Source organism: Citrus clementina, unplaced genomic scaffold (genome assembly GCF_000493195.1).
Source record: "Citrus clementina cultivar Clemenules unplaced genomic scaffold, Citrus_clementina_v1.0 scaffold_9, whole genome shotgun sequence".
NCBI lineage: Eukaryota > Viridiplantae > Streptophyta > Magnoliopsida > Sapindales > Rutaceae > Citrus > Citrus x clementina.
In genome coordinates, this window is record NW_006261964.1 from 1,531,822 (window position 1) to 1,541,380 (window position 9,559).

The 9,559-nt window shown below is 37.4% G+C and overlaps 2 protein-coding genes across 2 annotated transcripts; one reads left to right on the forward strand and one right to left on the reverse strand.

Moving 5' to 3' along the window:
* The first annotated feature begins 621 nt into the window (after window positions 1-621).
* On the forward strand, window positions 622-4,711 carry LOC18032949 (condensin-2 complex subunit H2). The gene is made up of 11 exons (XM_006419449.2): window positions 622-1,069; window positions 1,190-1,289; window positions 1,630-1,736; window positions 1,806-1,948; window positions 2,030-2,450; window positions 2,540-2,715; window positions 2,791-2,961; window positions 3,065-3,163; window positions 3,519-3,620; window positions 3,761-3,919; window positions 4,195-4,711. Exons 1-11 carry the CDS (start codon window positions 859-861, stop codon window positions 4,558-4,560), a joined length of 2,055 nt encoding a protein of 684 aa, XP_006419512.1. The 5' UTR covers window positions 622-858; the 3' UTR covers window positions 4,561-4,711.
* Window positions 4,712-8,055: 3,344 nt separating this feature from the next.
* LOC18032946 (RING-H2 finger protein ATL2) lies at window positions 8,056-9,559 on the reverse strand. The gene has a single exon (XM_006419450.2). It carries the CDS (start codon window positions 9,285-9,287, stop codon window positions 8,583-8,585), a length of 705 nt encoding a protein of 234 aa, XP_006419513.1. The 5' UTR covers window positions 9,288-9,559; the 3' UTR covers window positions 8,056-8,582.

The following is a 9,559-nucleotide window of genomic DNA, read 5'->3' on the forward strand; positions in this document are numbered from 1 at the left end:
TGACTGATGCTGTCGGCACCCCTTTAAAATTCTCATACAACCCCTTTTTGTTATTTTACTATTTTAACCTCGCTGGAATTATTTTAGAAGACGTTCATTTTCATTTTATGGGCTGGCGCCTGGTAAGAACTCTTTTATTTAGGTGATGAAATTTTTTTTTAAAAATGAAAAATCTGTGAATTAATAATGTCTTTAAAACAATGAATAGTTTCGTATGAGTTGTATTAAAAATAATTTTAAAAAAATGATATTAACATTTTTAATCGTAGTTTCCACAATAATTTCTTATAAAATATTATCGATACCTTTTCTTAGTCCGAATTCATTACTTTAGAGCACTTAATTTTTCTAAGCCCACAAAATTCAAAGAAATTGAGTTTATTTTCACCAGAAGTTTGTGACGGTGTCGAAGTTTGAGCAAATATAAATGAATTAATTTATTCACAAAATAGGTTAATAAAGGGTTAATGAGAAAAGAGATTAGTCAAGGTTATTTTGGAAATTGTATACAGGGGTTAGTCGCCGTACTCGTCAACAAACCCAAAAGCCCATCCCAATTCAAATAAAAAACACTTGGCGAGCAAGCGGGAAAAACGATATCATTTTCAACGGAAAAAAAAAATAAACAAAAAAAAAAAACAAGAAGAAGGAAAAATCCCCAAATCTCACCAGCTTCAAATCCAAAATCAGTCAAAATTCATCAGTAATTTTCCCGTACTTTCTTTCCAATTTTCTCGGGAAACAATCAACTCCCCAAGCCCCAGATTCCCAGACTTTCCCCTCTTATACCACCTGTCCCCAAAACTTTCCAAATGAACTCAAATCACGATGCGGCGTCGTGCAATCATCTGTTAAATCATGAATAAAGGAACCAAAAACAGCCAGGCGGAGGTGGAGGCGGCGGCGGGAGGCAGCGATGTCAGGTTCACGGTGCAGCCGGAGCGCGAGCTACAAGCCAATTGGGAAGTTGACTTGGCGAAGAAGCTCGAAGACTATCTCTTAAAGATTTGCTCCGGTCAAGTTACCGCCTCTGAAAGTCTCGATAGCATTTCTGTCAATTTCGCCGAAGGTTCCGCTTTTTTAAACTTTTTTTTTTAATTCCAGATTCTATTTTTGTAATTAGAACTGTCTGTGTGTTGACTCTTTTGTGTTTGTGTGTGTGTGTGTGTGTGTGTGTTGGGAAATGTAGCTGCTTTGCTAGTTCAGGGCTCGGTTCAAGTGTATAGCAGAAAAGTTGAATATTTGTACAATTTGGTTTTGCACACTTTGGAGTTTATTTCTCAGAAGAGGTTAGTGGACTTATATATTTATATACTATTGTTATTATTATTTGATAAACGTAAATAAAATTTGGTTAGGGTTTCTGTAAATTTTATTATGTTTTGTTCACATTTGGCTTAGTGAGTTATGGTTTGCATTATGATGTGTGGCTGTTGCTACTAATATGAGAGGGGACTTCTTTTGTTTATCTATCAATTGATTTTTCAAGCAGATTTCATGGGTTACAGAATATTTGAGTCATCTTAGGATTTTCTTTTACTATTTCAATTGAGTGAAAAAGTGATGAAACTATGCCAGGAACTTGTTTACTATTTGTACTGTATTTAGTATTTATGTTTATTGAAACAGCCAGCAGGATCAAATAGAGGGCACACCAGTCCAGGCTGAAGAAAGTGGATCTCATGCAGTTGCTGGGGAAGAAAATGATTTCTTTTGGGGCTTTGATGACGTCCCAGGTAGCCTTTAACCAGATATTTTGGTTTTGTTATAGAGAAAGCACAATCTAAACTTCGGCTACATTGCAGTGGAAGTAAAAAATTGCTTGGACAGTCCAAATGGAAAGGATACTTCCTTGAATCTCTTTGTGAAGCCCCCTGCAAATTTAGTTGTTCTTGAAGGTGATTGCTTGGACACTGTTGGTGATGGCACGGAGTTAGAGTCCTATCTGGTATTACTGTTGCTCTTATTTTGTAATATGTCCCAACATTTACTAATTATGTATTCTTACTAATTTATTTTGTTGTTCCAGTTAGCCACCAGTGATCTTTACCGGGATTTTATTCTATTAGATACATATGATTCTGTAGCAGTTGATGATTTTTTAGAGGGAGATGAAGTTTGTAAAGGGCCAAATGATGTCTACAGGGGCAGCTCAACTCGCAAAAGCTTTCAGTCTCCCACAAGACGTTCAGGAGGTACTGCACATAAGTCTTCTCTTGCAAAGAACAAAGATGTCAATCTCCCGGCTTCACCTAGAGTTGCTTGCGGTTTTGATGTGGGGTCCAATCCTCCTGTCAATGACAATTTTGGAGAAAACTATCGTGGATTTGATATGGATGATAATTATTCAGAACCTAGGGACTTTGACAATTCTGATGACGAGGATGATCCTTGGAAGCCTTTAAATCCCCATGAACCTGGGAACTTGAAAGTGAAACCCTTCAGAAAAGGTTGTTAAACTATATGATTTAGTTATTTATCCTTATGGTCCAAGTATGTGCCTAATTTTTGGCTCTGTTTGATCTTGCTTTACAAGCAGTAAAAACTTTCAGAAGAAACGGGGTAAAGTCTGCTAAGCGAATCTCAATAAGCACTATCTTTCCACTTGCAAAATTGCGTGGTACTATCAGCCCGGAGCTCACTGAAATTTGGGAGGCACGACATAAATGTTTTGAAGAACAAAGGGCGTCCCAACCACCTTCATTATATGAAAAGGTTCTGCTCTCCAGATTTTGTGTTTGCTTGACTTGTCTTAAGGTTGTTGCATAAACACTGATGTTCCTGTTGCAGCTCCGGCAATCACTTGCTGATGAAGGACATGAAACATTTGATGCTTTTGCAAATCCTGGTTGTTACGAAGACAAGGGATATGATAGTGGGGACCCAGATATCGGGCATCCTGATTTTGACATGCCAGACGGCATGTATATGGACGAAGATGTGTCTTTTCAGCATGACAAGGTATCTAGACAAAGTTTCTGTTTTATTCAATTTAATTTTATTATATAACAAAATAGTGGTTTCAAATGTTATTGTCGATGCTTATTTTTTGGTCTTTACACAGCATGATGATGGCCCAGCTCCCTTTGAACCCAATGAAGCATTTGAACATGGAAGTCAAGATTCTCATGCAAACCTAGAAGATCTGTGTCGCTCTCACCTAGTAAGCTTTGATTTTCCTGAACTTGCATCTGTTTATCATAATAGCAGATTTTCAGGTTGTGTTAGGCTGTTTACTAAAGGAACTGAACATGTTTAATTGTTTATTTCTTTATCCAGAACTACACTTCTTTAGTGTGCTTGCATGTTTACCTTTGACTGCATTTAGACATTTGGCTTACCCATATTCAAGAACCAGTTTGCAATGTATTTTTTGGGGTTTTGTAGCAAAGACATTACAGGGGATATGAGCCCAGTCTCAGCAATTTGTTTATGATTGTTCAATTTTTCGTAGATAGTCTTCTGCTTAGTTACTGCTAAAATGTTCCATTGTCACTTGACTATCTTTACTCTTGCAGGATGCTCTTCTTGCTAATATAGCTGAAACCGAGAAGCAGACAGAATTGGCTGCTCGAGTTTCATCCTGGAAACAGAAAATTGAGAACAACTTGGATGAGCAAGTAACTTACTGCTTTACTCCCTTCTATCCTGAATCCAGTTATATTTCACTATCTAGCACCTTCAATTTTATAACTTTTGTTTGCCTCTCCTTTAAGTTGGTTTATGGTTTATTGATTGTTGAATTCCTTATTTTTGATAGGATTCGCACCCTCCATTTGATATTCATGAATATGGAGAAAGTATTATTAACAAGCTATCATTTGAAGGAGACAATGGAAATATCACATCCTTTGCTGATGTTGTGAAGGGCCAGCATAAGTATGATGTGGCTCGAACATTTTCTGCACTCCTTCAGTTGGTAATTCCCTTCTATTTGAAACTCTAGGTGTGCTTGTTTTCTAGCTTAAGTAGATTGATTCTGATTGAACTGTTGTTTAAATACTAGTGTAAAACTTCATAAAGGTCTTTGAGTTCTTTTTTTTTTTTTCCCGTAACTTTTTCTTTGGGAAAAGAGAATAATGTGTTTTTGAGTTTTTACTTTAATGAGAAGTTTTGCTGGTGAAGTCATTTCAAAGAGGCAAGTAAGCTGTTTTCTGTGTGATAAGAGAATTGCTATCGGTTTTTACTTTTTAGGTGAACAATGGAGATGTAGATTTGGATAGGAGAGGGGAGCAGAGCGAGTCCATTTGTTTTACGGCAGTGAATCCTTTTTATGTTCGGCTGCTCAACCATGAGAGAAAGCGAGGGGAAACACAATTCCGATTACCAAAAAAGAGGCTTAAATCTCCATCAAGAAAAGGACCTAGCAAAGGTGACAGAGAGAAGTCTCCAATTGACAATCCATCATCGGGATATGGATCTTCAGCGGTGTCATCACAACCAAATTGTAACTTCTCTATGAAGCTTGGAAAGCTTGGAGGGGTAAGATGCACTCCTGAGGGCAAGAGGAGACGAAGGTCTCGATTGGTTGAACCGGTTGACTTACATTCATCAGGTTGACCGAGTTGGGTCAGTCCTAAATCATTGGGCAAATTCAACTACCCAATTGGATGGCTCAAGAGCAGATTATAGAATTAACTTCATTGTAATTCTATATTATTGACAATTAGTTGTATCTTTTTTTTTAATCAATGTTAACTTATTCTAGGTCTGTAGTTATCACTTATCAGTTTAGAAACCTTGTAACTAAAAGTACATTTTTACTTGTAGAATAATCAAGTTCTTGTACTATGTATATCATGCTCACAATCGATTCGTATTTGCTGTTCTTTTTTTTTTTTTTTGAAGTCTGTTATACAGAGATATTAACCGAGACCGCCATCATACATTGACACACTGAAGTATATGCCCAGATATTTTAAACCCTCTCTGATATTCGAGAGGTGCCTGCTTCACTCACATTTCGTAAGGGAGAGACTAGCTCCACTCAATTAATTGATAATTGAGGAAGAATTGAAACTAACCTCCATAATGCTCTTATGGAAGCACGAACCCTTGCACTCAACATTGTAAGTGTAAGGCTTCTCCCATTGGACCAAAAACCCATTGGTAATTCGTATTTGCTGTTCAGACTAATAGTTAAAGGCCCATTTAATTAGTGTTGTTTACGAGAATAATAATATGCAAATTCAAAGTTGCTTGAGACTCTCTCACAATGACGTCTTGTTTTGGTAACGCCGATATTTGGACCTAGAGTATAAATTTCTTGAAAGCAAGAATTATGTGGGTAAAAATTCCAAAAAATTAAAAAATTAAAAAAGCTTTAGCTGACTGAAGGAACTCAAATAGGTTTTTGATCGTTGAATAGCAATTGACTAGCTTTCGAAACGTGTTCCAGGAGAAAAGGTTTCTAATTACTTGCCCACTCCATCTCAGAAACCACAATTCCAGCCGTCAAAATAGTGGTTAAGTAAATGTCACATTCTTTACATTGACTCGTTCACTTATTGAAAATGAGAAAAAAATAGTAGGAATATAGACACCCAAAACTTCGCAGTTTACGTCAATGGATAGCTACATTTCCACCGATTTAAAATAAGGGCTCTTACATCCATTAACATAGATAAAATATGGAGAAAAAAAAAATCGATCCTAATGTCTATTTTCAAAAATCAAAATGATGGGTCTAGTTGTCTGGGATAAACTTTGGGGATTTGCTACCTTTAAGATGAACTTTTTAAGTGCTCCCAAAAAAATTTAGCAAGAGGAACTGAGAAAAACAAAACCGTGTACTAACAGGGACCAAAATGGCGTGTTGCGTGTTAATGGAGTTGGAGATGTGTCCATAGATTTGGGCACACATGCTCCACTTTACCGTATCATTACTTGTCAATGTCCCATCTCCCATGCAAAATGCGTAGTCTTTTTCTTAGAATCACATGTGAACATGAATATAATGTCAAAGATTTTTTGGCTCGATCGTTTTGGCAATTGCTTGACCACTCATTTCAGACACAGGGTCTGTTCGTACTAAATATGCCAAACGTATACACCATGCATTCATGGACTTGACTAGCTTACAGAATCTGTACGCTACAGACTGCAGCATCAGCCTTTGGATGTGGTTGGATGTGGAGTGAAAAACTAAACAATAGAAAATGGGATAGTGGGATGACGGGAGATGTTTGTTACAGAATCTGTATCGTAGACAGGTCCTGCATTCATATATATGCTCAACTATCATCATGCATTATTTTTGTAAATTTCCCAAATATTTAAGCAATTGACAAGTTATGTTAAATTACAAATATTTGAAAGCTGAGTTGAGTCAAAAGGAAGACCGCCAGCTAGCTAGCAGCTTCAACTACGCTCGCAACCCAGTAACAGTTCTATTATAATCATCAAGTGACCCATTTAATAATAATAATCTAACATTATCAAGCAGCTGCAGCTTTTGTTGTTGGAAGCGTGTTACGAGAGGACCTCGTAATCATATAAAATGTGGAGATGAGTAGATTATGTTTGAATTTGAGACCAGCAGTTTGTCTTTTTTTCTGATAAAGGTCAAGAAATAGAGAAGCCACTCAATTAAAACGAAGGACTTGCATGCGTAAGGTTGAGTTGTTATGACTTTTTTGGGTTTTCATTAGAGTAATAAGTTATTGTGACTTTCGATTTGTTTACAGCTCCTGTGAAGTTGAATCATTAACAACTTGATGTTGATGGTGTACAGATGACTTAATATGATGTGTAAGTGGTTTATAAGTAAATATCAAATTAGATCCAATGCCTATAATGACATACAATTAACATAAAGTGATACATAAGTGGTTTGTGAGTGATTTATAATAACGCATAATTTAATAAATAAACTATTATAACAAAATATCCAACAACAACAACAACAATTCATTCTATACCTTACAGCCTAATCACTAAATATACTATATAAATTGTTTTGAATAAAAAGTAATATCCCATAATTGTTATAGAAAATTATTTCATTGTTCGACAAATATGCAGATATTTAAAAATGATTACAAACTTTTATACATTGATGAAAATATATCAATAAGAAAAGTTACATCTTCACAACTAATACAAACAAATATATGATAATCATAAGGTAATTTCAGATTTTCTCAATTAATATTATCTTATAACTACAATTTATTTACATAACTGAAAGTTTTTAAGAAATTGTTAAAATAACTATGCACCTATATGCATTTATAGTGATATATAATGCATCATAATATAACAGCTGAATAGATGAATTATTTAATGATATGAAAATAGGTATTTATGTTCATTGTTATATTACTATTAAAAAAAAAATCTATTCATTAGTCGCGTAGACATTACAACTATCCCAAAAATGAGATGAGGGAATGTTGAAATTAAAAGGTGTAGTAGTCAAAAATAGAAAGAAGAATAATTGGATGCAATTATTATTATTATTATTATTATAGGAAGGAACCCGCATCTCAAGGGACTATATTCCATATGTCACTCCACTAAAAAGGATGGAAATTTTTCTCTTAAGATTCCATATATCCCTCCCAAAACCCAATGGCGATGACTTGTCGCCATTCGCGTCCCTAGCTGCCTTTCAAAAGCTAGTGCTTTACTTTGGGGCTAAGATTAAAGAATCTTTGAGTGTTTCGGGTGGTTCGCTGGTAGCCCTTTCACATTATTTGGTGGCGATTTTCATGATAATACTCGTCAACTAATGGACTCATCACTCATGTCTGTTTGGTGGTGATTGTCTGTGTTTGATGAATGAATCATATCTCAAGGAAAATGAAACTTCACCAAATCAAAAAAAAAACCTTGCTCCATACTTAGCTTAATAGAAAGTGAAAAAAAAAAACCCCAGCTCAAAATAAAATTTCCTCAACGAAGCGAACCTCATAGTTCATAAAACGGACACTGAATTAGATATAATTTTTTTTTTTTTTTTTTTTTGGGAATCAAAATAAGATCATAACTAAAAATAATTAACATAGGCAAACGATCCAGCACATGCAAAAATTCTTCCATGTTCCTTCCATCTTCCCAAAATGGCCATCACGACAACCAAACACCCACTTATTTCATTCAACAAACAAAATAGACCAATCAACAGCTCGTCAATCTTAAATAACAAAACAAAAATACAAATTAAATACTAAATATGCAAGCAATTCCAAATTGCTTCTATCATTAAAATAAAAATAAAAATTAATCATCATCGTATTTCTATTATATACGCCAATTTTCTAACGCAAGCGTTCAAAAAACGAAAAGGCATAAAAAGGCGTACGAACCTAATTATATCTATCTGTTTTAAGTAAAAATAAAAAAATAAAATCAATGGGGGGAATTTTTTTTAATATACAACGTCCTCGTATCTCTGGCGATCGCCCGGTAAATCCACTGCCACACCAAAATCTGCCACGTGCTCGACACTGTCCAGTGCCCAAAGTCTCCTCGAAACTTGTAAATCGTCCTAGAATGTCCCCAATAAGAAATGCCACGTAGCAAGCCCCTCTGTCTGGCCGAGTGATTCACTACATTGCATTAAATGGATTTCCCCCCAGTCAACGCTGAGTCTCGTCCCTACCTCGTTCAATATCCACGTCGTTCCCCGGCGCCGTCGAGTTTACTTTCTTTTCTCGACTTAACATCCTCCTAAACGACGAAACAAACGACGACCCCTGGCCAGCCGACGAGTCGCACCCGGTCGGCTCATCGATCGAGCTCGAGCCCGGTTCGTGCACGGACACCCGCACTGGAACCGGGTTATCTGGTTGAACGGGGTCCTCGGGTTGAGCCGTGACCAATTCGACTGGCGTGCGGCAGAGAGGGCAGGTGGAGTGAGAGTGAAACCACATGTCAATGCAACCAATGTGGAAGCTGTGATTACATCCAGGCAAGACCCGGCCCGATTCGTTTTCCTCAAATTCGGACAAGCACACGGCGCAGTCCATAGCGTCGGCGTGGGTCTTGGAGGAATAAACAAACACGGGCAGCGATTTCAAGACGGACGAGTCGAGGCCACGCGAGGAGGTGGCGGAGGGGTTCGTGGGGTCCACGTAGAAGACGAATTGGGTGCGGCGGTGGCGGTGGCGGCGGACCTGGCGTCGACGCGCTTGAACGAGGTACCAGCGCGCGTAGAGGTGCAAGCAGACCATTAGGATGACGACGAAGAACAAGATCACGATGGAGCTCAGCATTATTCTGCCGCTCAAGGCGTAGCCTCTGTTGTCGGAGTTGGAACCCCGTGGATCGACGTCGTTTTCCATTTCAGTTCGAAACAATCAGAAGGGTTTAGAGATGACAAAACGAATAGAGAAATGAAATGATGAACTGGCGGTGGGGTTTTTCTAAGGATTAGAAGGCGAGGGAAGAAAGAAAAGGGAAGGGGAGGAAAGTTCTTGAGAGTTTCTTTGTTATTAAGAATGAAACTAAAACGCGGGGGCAGAGTGGCGCAGGTTTTGCTTTCCCACCTGCTCCGTTATTGCAGTGTTAACAGAAGCACGCCAAGGTTGACGCGGATTTTGAAATTACTGATTTA

What these genes read in the sequence shown, in the direction of transcription:
- LOC18032949 (XM_006419449.2), top strand. Translation starts at nt 859, where the DNA reads ATGAATAAAGGAACCAAAAACAGCCAGGCGGAGGTGGAGGCGGCGGCG. An exon ending in CACCTTCATTATATGAAAAG is followed by an intron (nt 2,716 to 2,790) that starts GTTCTGCTCTCC and finishes TTCCTGTTGCAG; the next exon opens with CTCCGGCAATCACTTGCTGA. An exon ending in AGAACAACTTGGATGAGCAA is followed by an intron (nt 3,621 to 3,760) that starts GTAACTTACTGC and finishes TATTTTTGATAG; the next exon opens with GATTCGCACCCTCCATTTGA.
- LOC18032946 (XM_006419450.2), bottom strand. Translation starts at nt 9,287, where the DNA reads ATGGAAAACGACGTCGATCCACGGGGTTCCAACTCCGACAACAGAGGC.